This window comes from Equus asinus, chromosome 6, assembly GCF_041296235.1.
Source record: "Equus asinus isolate D_3611 breed Donkey chromosome 6, EquAss-T2T_v2, whole genome shotgun sequence".
NCBI lineage: Eukaryota > Metazoa > Chordata > Mammalia > Perissodactyla > Equidae > Equus > Equus asinus.
The window spans coordinates 8,432,478-8,453,192 of NC_091795.1; the positions used below are offsets into that span (position 1 = coordinate 8,432,478).

A 20,715-nucleotide genomic window follows, 5' to 3' on the forward strand; every position below is an offset into this window, starting at 1 on the left:
TGAGAAAACACCTCGACCTCCCATCTCAGGGGTCTGAGGGGCTGTCTCTGCTCCTGGCCCAGCTTCACGATGCTGACACGGACCTGTCCTCTGAGAAGGGGCCCTTGGGGTCTCCTTCAGCAGCCAGGGAGGGGCTGCACCTTCCCCCCTCTCCCACACACAATAATGGGATGACTGAAATAGGTCTTAATCCAGTGAGGAATCTGAGAGTCTGGACAGCGTTTAAATTAGCACAGAATGTGAAAGAACCACCACTCCCAGGCTGTAAGAGAAACATGACTTTAATACAACAGTGTGCAAATCTGGCATGAACTATTTACAAGAAGTGATTCTCACCCCTACAGAGATGGAAACTGTCCTCGGGGAAGGGGTGGCAGGCGGTGGGGCCCGTGCACCCCGAGTGCCGCAGCTGGGTCCCCGCTGCCAAGGAAGAGTTCATACGGCCATGGGACACTCACTCCCTCCTCAGCTTCATGATGGCCGTGCTCTCTGGGCCTGGAGAGATTTGCTGGCCAACTAGGATCGGGGCTCCAGCTGGCAGGACAGGCTGAAGCTACAGGACAGAGTGGCACCTGTGAGCCTCCCACACTCCACAGCTCAGGTGTCCCTCCCGGCATCTGCCCAGCACCCCAACAGGGCTGACAAGGGAGCCATGGACGCAGGCTCTCCGGACTGGCCAGCAGGGAGAGTCCACCTGGCCCTCCCCATCTCCTGGCCGGCCTCACCTCTCTTCCTCACTGAGCTGCTGCATGTCCCAGAACCAGGCCCTGAATCGCTCCTGGGGCTCTAGGTTGTAATTCTCTGCAGCCTCCTGGAGCTGCACGATCTCCATCATCACTTTGTGCTCCTGGGACCAGAGGGAGGAGACGATGCAGACAGAGCCTGCTGGGGACGCTGCAGGGTCTTCAGGGGGTGAGGAGTGGGGCAGGGGCTGGTCCTGGGTCCTTGCTCACATGGGACCCTCCTTCCCTCCAATTCCATGCAGGTCCTACCTGTACTCAGAGATGGGTATAAGCCCCTCCTGCAGGAAGTTTCGCTTGATGCCCACCACTGCCCCCACCCCGCCCCCACTGGATGGGTCTCCTAATTCTCTGTCATCCAACTCTCTCCATAAATGTAAGATGCAGGGGGTGGAGCCCAGGAGAGTTCTGCCTAGGGGTGTCTCTGGTTTCCACTCCCCTCTCCTCCCTGACATGGAAGGTCACAGCTGCTCACCTTTTTCTTTTTCTCGTGGTTGATCTCATTGCCCTGGAAGGTAGACAGCAAAAGTCCATCAGAACGAGCCCCCTACCTATGACCAGCCCCCGTGCACCTCTTCTCATGGTGCCCTGCTCCAGGTCCAGGAGGGGGCTGGGCATGACACAAAACAGGACTTGGACCCAGGCCAGGCTCTGGGCTCCAGTGAAGGGAGGACATGGGGGCCGACACTCAGGGACCTTGTAGCCCAACCCTCTGATGACGGACAGGGAGGCTGAGTCCTCAGGCAGGAAGGGACAGCTCCCTCAGTGTGCTGCCTGACTTGGAGGCCGAGTTCTCTCTCGCTTCCAACAAAACCCCTGCAGCTCTGCAGGCAGGCAGCTCTGCTGCTTCGCCAGCCTGGGGACCCAGGACGGGCTCCACGTGGAGCCTTCGTTCCCTCATTGCTAAGAGGGGCACACTATCTCAGAACACAGGGAAGCCAGGGAGCCTGTCATGACAGGAAGTTACCACATTCTGACCACTCAGGTCTTGGTACTGGGACGGTGTCTTCCCAAGTCCCAACCTGGTCACCCCCTTCCGGCCCCCGGCCTCACTCACATTTCCGTAATCCTCCATGGCAGTGTCCAGCATGATCAGGTCAGTTAGCATGCTGCCCAGGAAGGGGACGATGCCCTGTGCCATTGGGATTAGATGGCATGAGCACCGGTCTCAGGTGTCCCCATGACCCTCCCCTGAAAACTCCTCCTCCTCAGCCTCCTGGCCCAGCCCAGGGTCCCCACATGGAGTAGCCTCAAACCCTTCATAGCTGGCCCTCAATCCCCACCCCTCACCCTCCAAGAACACCAGACTCCTCCTGGTCACCTCCCAGGGCCTGCTTTTGGCTTGTCACAGGGCCTTTGATCCTGGGCCCCTCCACTCTCCTGACCCATCCTGCTGCAGCTCCCCAGGCCCTCCTCCTGGTCACTTCTAGGGGCGGGTGTCAGGCTCTGTGGCAACAGGAGGAGGGCTGCAGGAGGAAGGCCCCCTCTCTGAGTTGGAGCCCCCAGCTGGGAGGGCAGAGACCCCTCCTCTGACCTTGGAGCCCCTCCCCAAAGGCGCACTCACCTTCTGCTGCTGCCTCTTCCGGCCTCTCTGGAGGGTCCTCAGCAGGGTGGCAAACTTGGAGGGCTGCTTCTGCCAGGATCAGGGACAGGGTCAAGGAGGCCATCCTCCCCTCACCCCACTTCTCTTCAGCCCCTCTGACCTCAGCCCTGGACGTCTGAATCAAGTCAGCTGGTACCAATGCTGCTCCATCCTCCAGCATGCTCTGATTCTAGAACAATCCCAGCTCCAACACTCTTGCTGTATGACCTTGGACCTGAGGCCTGTCCTCCTTGAGTCAGCCTCCTCATCTGGAATGTGTGACAACTCCACCTACCTCGCAGGGTCTCCTGAGGACTCAGCGTCAGTGACGGTCTGCATGGTTCTGGCTCTCACCCCACCCGGCGTGAAAGGGTGGGGTGGGGCTGACAGGACACTTTGGTTTTTCTTTCACGGGAAGACTACGAGGTCCACTCAGGAAAGATCCACTGAGCACCACCAGTTTCCTGGACACTTCTCAAAAGCCACCTGGGCACCAGTTACTGCTGACTAGGACCCAGGTGAGGTTCCTGACAGGGACAGACTAGCAGCGACTGTGGTAGGGCCACTGGGGAGTCAAAACATGCACACACATCTGTCATGCTCCAGTCATTCCGACTCAAGCCTGGACAGCCCATTTGACCACCTGGCCTGGGGGAATGCCTGGCAGTGCCCATCCCGAGGGCAGGCAGGGTGCCCTCCTCATGGAGAAATGGTGAAGACAGAAGGAGCAGTGGGGGCCTGGCTTCCTAAAGACACAGTGAGCTGGTTCAGGGAAGAAACATACCCCCGCCCACCCCATCCACGCAACAGCCTGGAAGAATCTAAGTGCTGAGAGCGTGGACCAAAATGGAAGCCAGCCCCTGCTCAACCAGCCAGCTCAGCATCCCCACCTGGATCAGCCCAGACACCCCCAATTCCTGCCATGACCAGGGCTTCCCAGCCCACAGACACCTCCCCCACCTGCCCATGGACCAAACAGACCCCATCTTCCTGTTCATCCAGGGAAGACTGGAATTGTCCACAGAAACTTCAAGGGAGAAATTACCGTCCACATCCTGCCTGTCCCCGTTTCCCCCACCCCGCCTCTCCCTCCACACTCCAGCCTCCACTCTACCTTGATGAGCAGCTCCCAGCTCAGGGAGTTGTCCTCATCACAGAGCTTTTTAAATTTTCGGCAGCTCTTCCTGAGAGGGGAAAGGAGGAAGGAGAAGCTCAGGAACAATGGGGCAGGGGGCATAAGAGCAAGTCCCTTCTCTATGAGAATCTAGAAAATCCAAACTGCCTGGATGAGGATTTTTGCGTGGTTCCTCTAAGCACTGACGTAGCCATGGGACTGCAGAGGGGGCTCTCATGTTGGTCACCTGGGGCCACCACTCCCTTTTCTATGGAGCAGCTGTATTTTGACCAGTTAGGGTTTCCACTGGGCATAGAGTTCTGTGGCTGTATGGCAAACACTTGAAAATCTCCACCTTGGTTCAACCCACTATGTGACATCTAAGCAACTTGAGTCCTGAAGCAGAACTGGTGGCCTAAGTTGCCAGTGAGGATCAGGGACACTGCACACCCACCCAGGCCCTGTGCCCAGGGCTTACTGCCACCCAGGAAGCCCCAGCCGACGAGAGGGCAATGGCAGACACGTGGGAGCTCCCTCCTCCCCCTGGTCCTCCTGTGGAGAGGCCTCCCCACCTGGACACTTTCCCCCAGGTCTTGTTCAGTCTGTATATGGGCATGCTCTGCAGAGCCGAGACGATGGCGTACAAGGACGAAAAGTTCCTCAAGGCTTGGCACTCCTGAGGAGGGAGAGGAGGAGCTGGGAGGGGAGCAGGAGCCCTGTCTGCTCTGGCTTCAGTCCTCCTCCCTTCCACTCACCCCTCCTGAGTGGGACAGATGCCCAGGGTGCCAGGGAGGGTACAGGTGGACCAGAGTAACACTTCCAGGAGGAGGAATTTTGCTCAAAACAGGAAGGAGCCAGAGAGGAAGTGACCATCCCACCACTGGGACATGCCAGTCAAGGTCAGCGGGCCCTTGGCAGGAAGGACCTAGCAACTGTGCCGGGGCTTAGAGTACAGCCTTCAGTCCTGAGAGCTGATCAAGGAGAAGGGGCAGTTCCATGGCTCTGGAGAGGGTCTCCCCCTGCATACCCTGGCCACCTCGATCCACCGCTCCAGGACCTTGGCCCTGACCTGGGCCGTCATGTTTGGGTCCCCAAGGCAGGACGTCATGACACAATTTGCTACTCTGTTGAACTGCACCACTGTGGCCCGGACGGTGGGTGCCACGTTCTCATGTCCAGGCTGGTTTCTTTTGCCCCAGGTGAAGCCCAGATACTCAGAGGGCACGACGTTCTGGAACAATTCCTGGTGAAGAGGGGGAGAGTCACTCAGCCCTGTCACAGCCCAGCTCAGTGTCCAGGCAGGAGTCACTGGTCTAAGCTGGGGCTCAGGAGGCTGAGCATGTGTTCTCAGCCTGGTGGGAGCCCCTGGCTTTCATTGTTCTTCCACTGAGAGCACCCAGCACAGGAGGACCAGGGACTCGAGACTGTTGGGGAAAAGGCAGGAGCATTTGCACCCAGCCCAGCCCCACGAACTGCAAGCTCCAGAGGGCTGCTCCACTTGGCACCTCCCAAGGGGGCATCTTCCTGCATCCTGAGCATCCGCTGGTCCCAGTCCCCATTCCGCTGCACATTCCCCTGTGCCAGCTACACCCACGGGCTTTGTCAGGTTGTCTCCCTTTTAGTTAAGTACACGTCAGGTGCATCACAAGTGCTGAGGCTGCTGAGCCTCCGGGGCAGATGGCTGGACCGCCCGAGTTCCTGGCTGCACACAGTGCGTTCTCCTCCCCCACCTCTCGGGCCAGGCCCCACCGGGCTTGCTCTGTGTTCTACTTCACTCAATGTGCTCAGCCACTCTGTGCAGCGGGTCCTCTTGGTCCCCATCTCTACAGCGTGAGGGTGGAACATGAAGGCTGGGGAGTTGCCCAGATCCCAAGGTTGGGAAGTGGTGGAGCTGGGATTTGGACCCAGGTCATAGGAGTCCCCAAAGGCAAAAGCAAGTCTGGGGCAGCTGATGGCAGAGGGATGGCCTGCCCCACCCCGACCTGAGAGCCCAGGTGCTCACTGCGTCAATGACCGTCAGCTGTTCTGCCACCTCCCTTGGGGAGAAGGCCATGAGGCTAGGCTTTCCATCGGGCTGCTCCTTCCTGGTCACTTGCCAGGGGTGGGAAGCCTCTGGAACTGGAGCCGATTCTGCGTCTGTTACTGGAGTCTGAGGTGGAAATCCCAGCAGACCCCTAGGTTCCGTTGAGTCCAGTTCAGGACCTGCCACTTGGGCTGGGGCTGCTGATGGCACTCGCTCCGGGTCTGGAGCAGCTGATGGCTCCAGCGCTAGGAGTGATGGCAGAAATAGAACTGGACTTCCGTCCAGCTCCAGAGGTGGCCCCTTTTCTGCCTCTGCCGCTGGCAGAAGTGCTGGAGCTGGGGCAGGAGCTGGAGAAAGACAAAGGGTCAGCTACATAAGTTGCTTTCCATGTGCCTTTCCCCAAACAGCAAAGATCCCACTGTCTTTAAATGAATCCCCAGTCATGACCCACCCACTGGGGTAGTCTTCCAAGCCTACGGTCTCCCTTACCCTCTGTCTCCAACTCAGTGGCCTGGAAAAGATCCACCTGGATGAGAAAAGGGGTGGCCTGGTGCTTCAGGACTGAGCCAGGCAAGAGGTCCTGTAGATACGCCAACGTCAGCTTGATCCTGGAGTGGTGCAGCATCTGCCACATATCCTGGGAGTTCTCCTGATGCCAGGGGCCGCAGGTAGGAGAGAGAGCACTGGGGAGAGCCATGTGTGAAGAGAGTCACAGGCCTGGCCTGCTGTTCCACACTGTGTTCCCACAGCACCTTCTCTGTGCCTGAGCCCCAGAGGATGGACCAGGCACTCCAATCCCTGGGTGGCTGTCCTTGCACTGGAAGGCCTGATCATCAGCCAATCTAACAGAGAGCCTGTGTGCGTCTGGCCTTCCATCTGACACTCTTTTCCCAAAGGGCCTGGACACAGCCTACCCCATCCTGCACACTCGAGCATCAGGACTGAGGTTTGAGGCAGATTTGTGACCAGGCTGCTCACCACCTACTGTTCTGGGCCCCAGTGGCGGTGCTTAGGAGAGGTGCATGTGCAGAGGGCAGGGAGAGGGAGAGGGAACTGTGGAAGCGATGGGTCTCTCAGTGGCCGACTCAGCCCAGCCTCTCCTCTGCTTCCCATGGCGGGACTGGCACCCCATCAACACGTCTCTTTGATTCATTTCCTCCTGTAGGGAAGACCGCAGACCTCAGGCCTCCCACAGAAACCCCAAGAGGTGTGAGATCCAGGGTCTGCCAGTCCATCGCTAGCGACAGTCCCCATGGTCTCCTAGCCCCTTCTGTGGACACAGGAGGCCCTCCCTCTGGACTCAACACCACTCATGGTCTTAGTTGGTCCTTGAAGTCTGTCATCGTGGTCTGACTATAAGAGGATGCGTCCATATCTAGAGGAGGCCAAGAGGGTGTCACATCTAAGGTCCTGTGGGCATGAATACTCATGACGCCCAGAAGTGAGCATCTAGCTCTCAGGCTAGAATTGAGCCCCCGGGATAGTGTCTGCTTCCTTCCTTGGGCATCCTTAGTGTGTAGGAAAGGGTATGAATGTACTAGGAGCTTAACATATAGTATTGAATGAATGAACCCCATCCAGAGCCTTCCCAGAATTCTGAGTGGGCCTGCGTCTCCTCTGCTGCCCCCAGAGACCACTACTCTGGCCGCAACAAAGACAAGGACCAGGATCAGCTAGATGGAATCGCTAAATTGTCTTGCCAATAGGAAAACAGTTTGCTTTCCATGTGCTTTTCCACACTCGGGAAGGCCACAGGCCAGCGAGGGGAGAGGCAGAGAGTCTCCTCACTGGGGACGGAAGCAATAAGCCTGAGGATGCGCAGCATGAGCAGCAGCCCCTTCTGTGGAGTCCGGCACCAGGCAAGTGCCTGCCATGGTTTCTCCCGTGTTTTCCTTCAGTGACCCTGTGAGGTTCATTCTTTTACCACCCCACTATTCAGATGAGCAAGGTGATGCTCAGAGAGGTGTGGGGACGTTCCCAAAGCACAAGTCTATTAGGTGGGAGACTCCCTGCTGTGCTGTGGAGGGGTGGGAACTCACCTCTGGAACAGCTTATCCAGGACCTGTGGGGTGGAGTAGAAGGCCTGGTACACACACGGGAAGGTGGTGACAGAGATGGATCTTCCGTGGAAGGATGGTTGCAGGGAGCCTACCACCTTCTGCACTGCACCTGCCTTGAGGGTCAGCATCGTGCGGGCCTCAGCTACGGACAGGGTGGGTTCCTTGGCATACCACGTGGACAAGGTGGGACACAGTGTTAGTGGCATCACCATGAACCACCAGGAGCATCAGGGTCTGGAGCTCAGACCAGAACCTCCCAGCACCTCAGGAAGTTGTATAAGACGGACGAGAGCCCACCTGGGAAATGGTTTTGGACTTCCAAGTACAATTTGATTTTTAGGGGAATGACACTCAGTACTTTCAAGGTATTCTGTGACCTGAGGAACAATCGCACCTCTGTGCATTAAGAGCCTGTGTTAAGAGCATTATCCCAGGGAGTCATCAATAAACATCCCCACCACAGACATGAGCAAAGAGACGATTAGTGACCTTCCGCCAATCTGCGGTTCTATGTCATGGCAGACCTAGAAAACTCTGAGTCTATTGGGACACATTTAAGATGTGCCCTGCAGCGTGTTGCTCAAATGGCAACAGAATTGGGTCATGTCCAGGTCCAACAGCATTGAAAGACTGAATCACTGAGGAAAATGTCCTCCTATGTGGAATTATGATGAAGTCAAAAAGGCCTCAGCTCCTGACCTGAGTGGCCTATGATGAGTTGATGTGTTTCGTGAGATGCGAAGTTGCAGAGGAATGTATAGGATCCTGTAATCCACCCCCATCCTCTTTGTGTGTAATCAGCCTAGCAAGTGTGATGATTTGTGAGGCCTGGAGAATGTCTGCAAGGACAGTGGCCTGAGTGCTACACAGCTTCCCAGCCGGGCAGCTACATCAATCAAAACAGGAGCAAAATGCTAAGGTCCTCATGGCCTCGTGAAAAGTGATAACAACGTTAAACATTTCCTCTATGATTCCAAGAAACATGTGAAGAGTGTCTTTCCACCTTACCCCACAGCTGGCTGGGGAGGAGAGGAGGCCCAGACTCCTTCAGGAGCAAGGCCGTAGGACACTCCATTCGGAAAGCCCTGTGAGGGCCCCAGGGGTGTGCTCAGATTCAGACCTGGGGTCCAGGCCCACCCTGAACATCTTGGGGTGGTGGGCAGGGAGACCCTGTGCTCCTGCTCTCACCTCAGACCGGCACAGGATGCTGCTGGTGGCCTGCTGCTCCTGCCCCTTGACTAGGGAGGGAGAGAAGTCGAACCCGTCACATAGCTTTTCAAAGATCTCCTGCGTGGAGTTCTGGAAAGACAGAGCCCGGCAGACGGGCCAGGAGGCATCAGGAGCCTGCTGGACATCGCCATAGGGGGACAACCCCATGAGAATTTCTGTTCCCTAGTTCAGGCACACAGGGACATCTGCACAGACATCTGACCAGGGAGGGAACTAGATGAAACTTCTAAGGTTCGGGAGTAACACAAGGGCAGAGGAGCTTGATCTCCAGCACCCACCTGCTCAGGCTGCCAGCCTGAGCTATGAATATCACAGACTCACCAGTTTTACAGCACGTAACAAACTGCTCTGATTTGAAGTGTTTTGTGAGATGACAAGGTGCAGAGAAATGTATAGAATCCTGTAATCCACCCCCATCCTCTTTGTGTGTAATCAGCCTAGCAAGTGTGATGATTTGTGAGGCTTGGAGAAGGTCTGCAAGGACAGTGGCGCTGAGTGCTACACAGCTTCCCAGCCGGGCAGCTACATCAATCAAAACAGGAGCAAAATGCTAAGGTCCTCATGGCCTCGTGAAAAGTGATAACAACGTTAAACATTTCCTCTATGATTCCAAGAAACATGTGAAGAGTGTCTTTCCACCTTACCCCACAGCTGGCTGGGGAGGAGAGGAGGCCCAGACTCCTTCAGGAGCAAGGCCGTAGGACACTCCGTTGGGAAAGCCCTGTGAGGGCAACAGGGGTGTGCTCAGATTTGTACCAGGGTTCCAGGCCCACCCTGAACATCTTGGGGGGTGGGGGTAAAGACCTTCTGCTCCTGCTCTCACCTCAGACCGGCACAGGATGCTGCTGGTGGCCTGCTGCTCCTGCCCCTTGACTAGGGAGGGAGAGAAGTCGAACCCTTCACATAACTCTTCAAAGATCTCCTGCGTGGAGCTCTGGAAAGACAGTGCCCGGCAGACGGGCCAGGAGGCATCAGGGGCCTGCTGGACATCGCCACAGGGGGATACCCCCACGAGAAATTCTATTCCTTAGTTCAGGCACACAGGGACATCTGCACAGACATCTGACCAGGGAGGGAACTAGATGAAACTTCTAAGGCTCGGGATTAACGCGAGGGCAGAGGAGCTTCATCTCCAGCACCCACCTGCTCAGGCTGCAAGCCAGGCCCTGGGGTATGAATATCACAGACTTACCAGGCTGACAGCACATAACACTCTCCTCCTGCCCAGGAGGGACCCACTCCTCACCTGCTGCCTTCCCTGACAGTGCCCATGCGCACACACACACACACACACACACACACACAGAGACACTCACACACAAACACTCACACAGGGGGCAAGGGCTATGGGGCTGCTCAGGTGGGATCAGAGCTGTGTCCTGCCCTACATTGGGCTGCTCTGGGCTGCCCCACATTACCTTTGGGTACCTCCTGCCAAATGGCCTGTGGCTCCGAGGATGAGGGTTAAGCCAACTTCTACAACAACACAACAGTCTCACACTCTGGGCTTTCCTGAGCCTAGAGCCTCTGAAAACTGGGACACAACAAGCAAACATCTTGTTGTCTGAAGTGTGTCCAGTCAAATGAGCTGGCTAGGGGCCTGTGTCTAGAATGTAACTGCCTGGTTACCAGAGTTCTAAGTCTGTTGGGGTCTATCGCCAAGGAAGTGAGGTCACGTTTTCAAGATTCCATTACCTGGGCTGCTTCCTGTAATCAGACCTACCCAAACCACCCTCATGTCATCTTCTTAACTATACATGAGGAGCTTCCACAGCCCTAGCCACAGCTCCCTGGCAATGTCATGAGGGTCCCAGCTTTGAGGAGGCAGAGCAGAATTCAGACCTCCTTTATCTTACCAGTTCTCTGTCCTGGAAACCTCATGGTGCCTCTCAGGGCCTCCCCAGTCTCCAAACCTGCACAAGGGGAATCCGCCTAGAATATACTTGCCAGGGACATCATCAGGTGTATATGAGATAATATCCATACCACCTGTGAGCTGGTGTCCAGTGCAAGTAATGCACAAACAAGGAGATGGAAGAATTACGAGAAGGGATGTAGCATGAACACCACTCAAAACAGGCCTGGGTTCAGCAATGCGATATTGCAACAGGCACCTCCTCTCTTGGCCTCATTTCAATGTCAGCACAAGGAGAGGGTTGATGAATGAAATCCAGACACTGTCATCCTCTGGATTCAAACCACTCCATTGTTTCCTCTTCTATTTAGAAAGAGACCCAAGTGACACATGTTGAACTATGAGGTGGGCAGCCTTCACAATGGCTCCCAGAGATCCCCACCCGTGGCACACACATCCCTCACAGATTCCTGTGTGACCACTGAATGCTTAGTGACTGGCTCTCACCAATAGAACACAGCCAGTCGGGACGGATGTCATGCCTAAATTTTAAACACAAAAAGTCTCTCACTTCCTTCTTATTCCCTCTCTTAAGTTCCACCTCTCTCTTCTCTCTCTCTTTCCCTTCTCTCTCTCTCTTCCCTATCCCTGAGCTGGGGAATCAAGCAGAGATGTTTTGAGCTGCCATATACAGAGACCCACGTGGGAGGGAACCGAGGCAGCACCCAGGCCAACAGAGAGAAAGCAACCCATCCTCTGAGTCCAAACTGTACCCTGAATCCTTTGAGGAAACCTGGGAGGAAATTCTCTGCCAGTCGAGCATCAGCTGAGGTTGCGGCCCTGGCCTTGAGGCATCTTGAGCAGAGGAACCAAGCTCATGTATGTCTGATTCAATCGCAAAAATTGTGAGATATGAGGCATTTGTCGTTTTCAGATTCAAGGCACTGGAACTGTGATTTCAAGCCCCAGGATCTGGCACTGCCCCCTCCTTCTCTGCCCCCCAGGCTTCCTCCAGCCACACTGGCCACCTTTCTCACATCCTCTGGCCAAACCCCCTTCTGCCCATGAGTGTCTGCAGCAGAGGTGCCTTCTCCCTGGCACGCTGCTCCCAGACTTGTGCAGGGCTGGCTCCCTCTTGTCATTCTGGTCCCAGCAAGTGTCACCCCAGTGAGGCCTTTCAGACCCCTACCCGGTGACCCCCAGCCCTCCCTCACAGGCCCCTGAATGTCCCCTCAGCACTGGCTCTTTCCTCTCTCATGTCTTTCCTTTCATGCTTTTGTCCTTGTCCCCTCCAGACTGTGAGCTCCTGACTGGCAGGGACCACTCAGTCATCGTCAGCCCTGCACTCAGACCCACCTGAGCACCTGGCACAGGGTGCGTGCTCGGTGCACAGTCGCTGAGTGAAGAATTGTGAAACTCGTGGCCCCTCCTCCTGCTCTTCACCAAGTCAGACTGTGGAGAGGAGCGCTAGTACCAGGAGGAGTGAGTTCTCTCTGAGGCGGGGGACAGCCGGAAAGGCCTCTGCACGGCTATTCGCTGCTCCAGCAGCTGAAGCAGAGCTGAGTGGGCGCCGTGTAAGTTGAAGAAGTCAGCACAGGGACTCGATGCACACAGACTGCACAATAACACCAGCAGTTCACTTAACATCCATCACTGAAAACAGAAAAATCAGTGTTTCCTTGTGATGAGAAGTTTAGCTTCTTTGTTCTTAGCAACTTTGAAATGTACCACACAGCAGTGTTAACTTAGGCAGTGTTGTGTGTCAATTACATCCCAATAGAAGTGACAACAATGAAAACCTAACCCCAGCGGGCACCACTGACACTGGAGGCTGCCTGCCTCCTGGTGGCCAGCGCCAGCACTGCAGCCCTGGCAGAAGCCAACAAACAGGAAGGAAGTTTCTTTGGGTGTCCTCAAGGCAAAGGCTCCCCACTGTCCCAGGGGTAAAGGAGCAGGACCTGCAGGCTTCCAGGCCATGCGAGGAACCTCAGGAGCCTCTCTCTCCCCATCTTTCTGTCCCTCCACTTGGGTGTCCTCTTCTCTCAGGAGGCATCCTAACCTCAGCCAAGGCAATGATTCCCCTCTCCTGCCAAGTGAGGACCTCAGGACTCCAACAAGGACTGGTCTTGTCCCTGGACTCTGGACTCAGTGTACAGTGCTCTGGCATGTTCTTCCTTATCCCAAGTTCTCATCCACCCAAGCCCCCAAGCCTGTCTCAGTTCTAAAGGATCTCCAGCTGGTGGGAAAGCATTTTCTCAGGTGCTCAGAGCACAGGGCGTCATCGATGGAGAACCAAGGGCCACAGACACTTCGTGAGCATCATACAGAACCCAGGGAGTCACCCACTGGATGCACTCCACTTTACTCAGGAGGACACCAAGGTCTTCTCTCCTCTACCCAATGTCTACACAAGAGGAGAACGGCTCATCAGAGTAGCAGGTGCCCACAGGAGTAGACTCCAGCTCCCCAGTCCTGTGCCCTCCAGGCTGGGCCAGGGATGCCCTTGGAACAGGTACACACCTAGAAACCTGAGGGATTCTTCGGTCCATCTCGGGCCTGCTGGGCATGTAGCCAGGAGGATGGATGCTACTGTTCATGGCAGAGCTGCCTCCGACTGCCTTCTCCTCGGCCTCTTGTCACTTCCCTGGTGCCTGCTCTTTCCTGGGGTCCCTGCATGGTCCACACAGGAGAAATCGGTGTGAGTGTGCCTGTGCATGATTGGATGCGAACAGGAAGACGACCCTACATGGACAGGGGTGGGCAGGGCTCCCCTAGGACCATGAGGTCCCTGTTTCCAAAGAAAACCCGAAGGGAAGAGGTGGAGCCTTGGCCAAGGAAGCCAGAGCCCTGACTGATCCTCTGGATTCTGAACCCCTCCTGAGGTCTGGGTCAGTCCCTCCAACTTTCTGGGCCTCAGATTCCCAAACGGACAAAGAACACGTTTTGTAAGAGCAAAGTCAAAATGGACCCTCCGCAAATGAAACAAGTACCATGCTTTGACCTCCCCCCACTGTTTATCCTCCAAGGAGACTTCGAACCTACACGGTGTCTTCTACTGGGTAAAATCACCCTCAGCACACAAAACTGATAATGGTTGAAATGGCACACGGTCAACTTTATCAGTGACTAAATATTGATGGAAGAAGAAATACATCTGAATATATTTTGATATGACTGATGACATTCAGGAAAGTTAACTTGCTGGAAATAAGAACATCTAAACAAAACTTAAAATGTCAGAACCTGTAGTCAGTACATTATGATGTAGATTAAAACAAATTCAGCCATTTGCATAACAATTAATTGATTCTGAGAAAAAATAGATTCAGTGAATTAATAATAAAACGGATACACTGGAATTGTTTTATGGTGCTTATTTTATAGGAGTCAAGGAATTAATACTACTATATTGCATTTTGAAAGTTGCTAATAGCGTAAATCTTAGAAGTTCTCATCACAAGAAACACATTTGTAACTCTTGATGATAGATGTCAACGAGACTTCTTATAGTGATCATTTCACAATATACACACATATTGAATCATTCTGATGTAGACCTGAAACTGATATAAAACAAACTTAAATTTAATATTAAAAATGTCTTACTATGTTTTCTCTGAAAAATACATGGTCACAAAAATTTTGAAGAGTTTTGTCTAATTCTGATTTCAAGGTTCTCTTAGGCCCAGAATGAAAACATTTGTCTGATCAAAGTTGCCTCAGGTACAAGGGCTGAGACAAACACCAGGGTCAGAATGGAAGAGCACGAATGGAAACACTAAATCATCCTCTGCTCATTTCTTTGTATTTGCACTTTTAACAGAAAATATATTTTTATTGGCTTAAAACGCACATAATGTAAAACTTACCATCTTGACCATTTTTCGGTGTACACGTCATTAAGCACATTAAGTTCCTTAAGCGCATCTTCAGTGTGTTGACCACAGTCGTATGGTGGTGCAGCCATCACCACAATCCATCTTCAGAACTCTTGTCGCCCCACAGAACTGAAGCTCTGTCCCCACTCATCGGTCACTCCCCTTCCCCTGCTCCCACCCCTGGCCAACAGCATCCGCTGTCCGTCTCTCTGAATCTGGCCATTTCAGAAATGTCATATAAGTGGGGTCACACAAGGCCTCTGTTTTTGCGACTGGTTGATGTCATTTAGCATAATTTCCTAAAGGTTCATCCATGTTGTCTCATATCTCAGAATATCCTTAGTTTTTAAGGATGAATAACACGCAATTGTATATATATATGCCCATGTTGCTTCTCCATTCATCCCTGGATGGATCCTTGGGTTGTTCCACGTTTCAGCGATCATGAACAATGATGCCGTGAACATGGGTGTTCAAATATGTCTTTGAGACCAAGTTTTCAGCTCTGCTGTGTATATATCCTGAAGTAGAATTGTTGGGTCATTTAGTGATTCTATTTTTAATTGTTTTAATGAAATGCCATGCTGATTTCCACAGCAACTATACCATTTTACATTCCAGCCACAGTGGACATGGGTCCAATATCTCCACATCTTTGCCAGCATGCCTTTCTTCACTATTTTTTTGGAGTGCCGTCACATGGATGTGAGGTGGTATCTCATTGAGATTTTGACTTACATTTCCCCAGTGATTAATCACATTAAGCATCTGTTTATATGCTTGTTGACCATTTGCGTATCTTCTTGGAGGAAAAGTCTATTCAAGTACTTTGCTCATTTTTGATTTGGGTTGCTTGTTTTGTTGCTGAGTTGAGAAGTTCTATGTCTATTCTGGATATTCAGCCCTTGTCAGATAGATCATTTGCAAATATGGACTCCCATGCTGCATGGGTTGTTTCCACTCTGTTGATATTGTCTTCAGAGGCAGAAAGGTTTTTAATATTCATGAATTTTGGTGTGTGTACTCTGTTTTTTATTGCCCATGCCTTGAGTGTCATATCTATGAAATCATTGCCAAGTCCTATTGTGAAACGTTTTGTCCCATGTTTTCCTAAAAGAGTTTCAGTTCTTACATTTGGGTCTTGATCCATTGAGAATTAAGTTTTATATGTGGTGTGAGGTCAGAATCCAAGTTTATTTTTTGCATGAAGATATCCACTTTTTCAGGAACCACTGGTTGAAAAGACTGTCTTTTCCCCGTTGAACAACCTTGGCCACCTTATTTCTGGGCTCTCTATTCAGTTCCGATGCTCGATGTGTCTGTCTTTATGCCATTACAATGCTGTTTTGATATTGTAGGTTTGTAGCAAGTTTTATATCAGTAAAAAGAGTCCTCCAACTTAGTACTTCCTTTTAAGACTATTTTAGACATCTGGGCATACTTGAGATTCCATATGAATTTTAGGATGGGTGTCTTTCAGCACAAAATGTCATTGGGATTTTCATAAGGACTGCATTTAATTGGCTCATGTCTTTGGAGGAAGCTGACATCTTAACAAGGAGGCTTCCAATCCACGATCACAGGACGCCTCTCATTTCTGGTAGTGCCGGGTGGTTGTTCAGGTGGAGGCGACAGCACTCTTCCAAGTAGTCACGCAGGGTCCCAGAATTCCTCCACACTGTGCCTTCAGCATTTCCTCAGAACTCATCGACATCGGCCTCAAGTCAAGGGAGAGAAAAATGCGTGTCAAATGCATGTGGGAAGTTTTCAAGGACTGGGTGTGGATGTAGCACACGTCTGTGCCACCCTCTCCCCAGGCCAGAACTACGCACGGAACCAGCAGACCCTAACAGTCGGGACTGCGGGCAGAATCAGCGGACCCCACCAAATTTGGGACTGTGGACTAACCAAGGGCTAGAGACTCAGTGTCTCAGGGAACCATATGCCAGCTCCAGCTGCCTGCTAACACTTTGACTGGCACTGTGGACTAACCCAGGGCTGAGAGAGATGCTCTGCTAGAGCATCCTGTCAAGCTAGACTGGCCCGTTAACCTGGACATGGAAAGTCACTTAGATCAGGAGCTCAATGCAAGGAGAGTGGAGCTGAGATGCACGAGACACTTACCCACAGCCCTCAGAGACAGCAAAAAAGACGAAGAATTCAAAGGCTTCATGGGTACCAATCCTTGTGTTTCTCATCCCCGAAGCCATGAGAAGTCTCCTTCCAATCCCGCTGCTGCCACCAAGCTGTTAAGAAAGAAAATACAACTGCGTAAGTCTAAAGAACTTCATTGCTTTATTCACCAATTCCTGCGTCCGGAGGCATCCAATCTAGCAGATAGAAAGGAGCTCCAAGGAGCTGTACAGAATGAAAGACTTTGAAAGGCAAAAGGGAGAAGAAAAAGAAGTCACAGCAGGCGGGAAGATCGCTCGGTTATTGCAAGGTTACTTTCCTCAGGGGACAGCAGCAGTCTATGACGTGGAATACCTACCTAGGGCTGATGGGACAATTCCTGACCCACTGGTTTAAGATTCTGTTTCCGGGAGAGTCGAAAATCTAATGAAGTCAAGACTCAGTTTGGTGACGTGGGGCTCAGCATAAGAGGCTCCTCTTGGGGGCCTGCTGTCTGGTTTTGACACATGACTCTGCTGACCCCTGCTGTCCCCGGGTACACCCGGGTTTCCCTTCCTGACCATTGTTGGTCACACATCCACTGCACCTGCCTCCACTTCTCCCCCTTCCACACCGCAATCCCCGCCATGACTCCCTCTGACACTATCACGACTTCTCCCACCACACTGCCCTGCTTTCCACAAGGCCAGCAAGAGGCTTCGTAAGCACCACTTCCTCAGTCCAGTGGGCTGAGCGGGCTGCCAAGCATCGGGACTCAGAAACTGCTGGGCCTGTCACACGGCCTCCAATCACCGGTACCCCAGCGGAAGTGCCTGCCCTGATGAGATACTCAAATTTAGCCAGCTCCATCGAACAGCATCTTTGCCCCAAGCTTCCCTTCAAAATGCTCCACCCATTTTCTGCCCCAGCTGTTTTTTGAGGAGTCATTTTGGGGGAGCCTTTGAGGCCACCTTGGTGATTCTGTGCCCGGGCACAAGCAGCTCTTGGCCCACACACCCTTTGATTGTATCACCTGGGATAGTAGAGCACAGGGAGCCAGTGGATGGGCACCAATCACTGGTTTGACCACCAAGAGCCCTGTGAATATTTTACAGTGGGAACGTCCACTTTTGGGTCATCACACAGCGCTCCCTGGTACCCCGCTCTCCCCCACATCCTCTGACCAGCTTTCCCCAGGTGATGTTCTGCAGTACATCATTGTCTCCATGGACCTGCCCCTAGAGGTGTACCCCATAGGCCACAAGTCCCTGAGTTTCCTGCCCTGAAAGGCTACCACCGACCCAAAGAGATATGTCTGTTCTACTAGGATGACTGGACTGGCATAGAGGAGTGGCCCTAGCCACAGAAAATCAGGTAATTGAGGCCACCCAGAAGTGTGGACAAATATAACCCAACACGGACAGCAGCTCCATGAGACTCTATTCTACTCCTTGTAGGACAGTCGCCTAAGTCTCTGCCAAATGGTTTCAGGAAACCACCTGGCCTCAGACTATCTATACTGGCCAAGGAAGGAGGGGTCGGGGCCCACCCATGGTCTACCACCTACATGTACATCAACAACTGACAAGTTCAAACCCACCTACACCAGAGGGTCCAAGAGGTGAGAATATTGTCGAGTATCACCGAGATCTCTGAACAGATTCCCAGGGCCCCCAAGACCACTGACCTACTTTCTTGGCTGGTCTTTTCAAGGTGAAGACCATGACTATGGACTGGATCTCAGACTGTTGCTTGTGTGATTAGCGTACTTGCCTCTAGACCCTAATCAGATGTTTACTCTCAGGGCTACAACGTGCCTCACCCCTAATAGCTGCATGAATTACCCTAATTTCAAATTTTCACTGAAGAAAATCTGCTCAACATAAAATACACCATTTTAAGTATTTGAAAGTACACAAGTCAGTGACTTTTAGGACAATGATAATGTTGTGTGGCTATCACTACTATCTAATTCCAGAACATGTTTAATACCTTGAAAAGAAACCACACTCACTCCCTCTGTGCTTTGCCCTAACCCAAGGCCATGGAAGCACCTCATCTGTTTCCTCTCCCTGCGGATTTGGTATTCTGGACATTTCATTCAAATGGAATCAAAGAACCTGTGGCTTTGTGTACCACTTCAATTAAACACTTCTTTTAAGGATCATCCAGGGCCGAGCACGTCGCAGTGCTTTCTTCCTTTTTAGGGCTGTGTTATACCCCATAGTATCAATGTGCCACATTTGCTTTATGTGTTCATAATTTGGTAGAAAGTTGGGTTTCTTTCACTTTTGGACTACTGCGAATACTGCTGCTTGGAATGTCCATGGACAGGTTTCCTGTGAGTGACCATATGTTTTCCATGTTCTTTTGGAGATGCCTCACAATGGACTATCCAGCTCAATGGTTTGATTGCTCGAAGATCTTAAGAAATACAAGGCTATTCTCTACAGCGGCTGCATCATTTTACATTCTCACCAGTGATGTAGGAGGGCTCCCCTTGCTCCTCATCTTTACCAACACTTGTGATTTTCCTTTATGTTGAATACAGCCTACATATTGAGTTCGAAACAGTAGCACATTGTGGTTTGAATTTCCGTTTCCCTAATCATGAATGACATCGAGCATCTCTCTTGTGCTTATTGGCCATCTGGATATCTTCTGGAGAAATGTCTATTTCAACCGTTTGCCTAGTTTAATTGTTTCATTTCTCTTTTATTACTGACTTCTAAGAGATATTTATGTATTCTGAAGACTAGATTATACAAGTTGAAAGTCGGAGAATTCAAGACCCCACTTTCAACAATGGATAGAACATCCAGACAGAAACTAAGGACACGGCAGAAATAAATGACATTAAATACTAAGAACATTTTATTGAAGAGCAGCAGAATACACATTCTTCTCAAGAGCACACAGAATATTTTCCAGAAGAGATCATGTTTGAGGTCACAAAACAAATCTTAACAAAATTAACACGATTGAAATTATACCAAGTATCTGTCCTGAACACAATGGCATGAAACTAGAAATCAATATCGGGAGGAAACCTGCATCATTCCTGAGAGATGGAAGTTAAATAGCAGCCTCTTACACAGACATTAGGTCAAAGAGGAAATCAAGAGGGAAATTTAAATACAGCTCAAGACAAACAAAAAGAATTAAAAACACAACAAAACTACGGGATGCAGCAAAAGTAATACTAAGAGGGAAGTTTACGGTGATTAGCTTGTAACATCTTAAAGAATGATCTCAAATTAACAACCTAACTGACAACACACAGCACTAGAAAAAGGGAAAACTGAACCCAAAGTTAGCAGAGAGATGGAAGTCACAAAGGTGAGAACAGAAAAAAGGAAATAGAGGAGGAAGGCAAAAGATCAAAAGGATGAGCTAATGTTTTGAAAAAATAAAATGGACCAATGCTTAGAAGATAGAGTGCCTCAGAAAAGAGAGAAGAATCAAGTAAAGTAAATGAGAGTTGAAAGAGCAGGTCTTACAACTGATGCTTCAGAAATAAAAAGATCATAGAGATGCTTCTGAGCTCTGGCTCACTAACACAATGGGTGACCCAGCAGACCGAGTAAGTTCCTAGAAGCAACCTACCCAGTCTCACCCATGAGGAAACAGACAACTGAAGAGACCAGTGACCGATAAGGAGGCTGAGTCAGTGATCACAAATCTCCCACAAGGAGGAGAGGGAGTGAGGGCTCGACCTCATCGCAGACGCAGAGCCGGCCTGCCCAGCAGCAGGCTGACTCCTACGCACCTGCTGGCGCCCTGCATGCTCCTGCAGACCCAGGCCCCTGGCTCACCCTGGCGCACGCCAGCTCTAGTGCTCTCAAGCAGAGTCCTTGGCACCGGGGACTCAGAAGGCTCCAGAAACCCAGGCCCCCATCTCAGCCTAGTGCCTGCCATCTTCAGCAGCCCGAGGTGGCTCCTGTGACCCCAAGTTTTGTCCCTGGGACCAGGCTCCTGGTGGGTAGTGGAGGATCCACACTGTGGCTGACACAGTGCCTGCCTTCTCCCGTGGCCTCAGGCACCTTCCATGGCAGGGCTCCCAGTGGGTTCTGACAAACCAGGACCCCAGCTCACTCCAGCATTTACTGACTCCAGCGACC

The 20,715-nt window shown here is 52.0% G+C and overlaps 2 protein-coding genes across 13 annotated transcripts in view; both read right to left on the bottom strand.

Annotated features, from left to right (window-relative positions):
- Window positions 1-263: 263 nt before the first annotated feature.
- On the bottom strand, window positions 264-14,613 carry LOC106835340 (ral guanine nucleotide dissociation stimulator-like). Of its 12 annotated transcripts, XM_070511532.1 has the most exons (16): window positions 14,474-14,613; window positions 13,125-13,274; window positions 11,961-12,257; window positions 9,573-9,683; window positions 8,708-8,818; window positions 7,499-7,680; window positions 5,949-6,142; window positions 5,439-5,806; window positions 4,464-4,679; window positions 4,009-4,112; window positions 3,437-3,506; window positions 2,305-2,373; window positions 1,798-1,872; window positions 1,216-1,248; window positions 726-847; window positions 264-553 (listed from the first exon to the last, which is right to left on the bottom strand). In XM_070511532.1, exons 6-16 carry the CDS (start codon window positions 7,645-7,647, stop codon window positions 517-519), a joined length of 1,437 nt encoding a protein of 478 aa, XP_070367633.1. In that variant the 5' UTR covers window positions 7,648-7,680; window positions 8,708-8,818; window positions 9,573-9,683; window positions 11,961-12,257; window positions 13,125-13,274; window positions 14,474-14,613; the 3' UTR covers window positions 264-516. The 12 variants fall into 12 exon arrangements, 6 of the variants coding, with proteins under 6 accessions (XP_070367633.1, XP_070367634.1, XP_070367629.1 ...); XR_011503823.1 differs by lacking the exons at window positions 11,961-12,257; window positions 13,125-13,274 and adding an exon at window positions 2,618-2,887; XM_070511533.1 differs by lacking the exon at window positions 13,125-13,274.
- Window positions 14,614-14,767: 154 nt separating this feature from the next.
- The window catches only part of LOC139045588 (collagen, type I, alpha 1b-like), a 45,747-nt gene continuing 39,799 nt past the window's right edge, over window positions 14,768-20,715 (bottom strand). The window contains exons 5-6 of the mRNA XM_070512777.1: window positions 16,607-16,728; window positions 14,768-16,200 (exon numbers count right to left, since the gene is read on the bottom strand). Of these exons, the coding sequence (XP_070368878.1) occupies window positions 16,101-16,200; window positions 16,607-16,728 (222 nt within the window). The 3' untranslated portion in view covers window positions 14,768-16,100. The remainder of the gene's footprint in view (window positions 16,201-16,606; window positions 16,729-20,715) is intronic.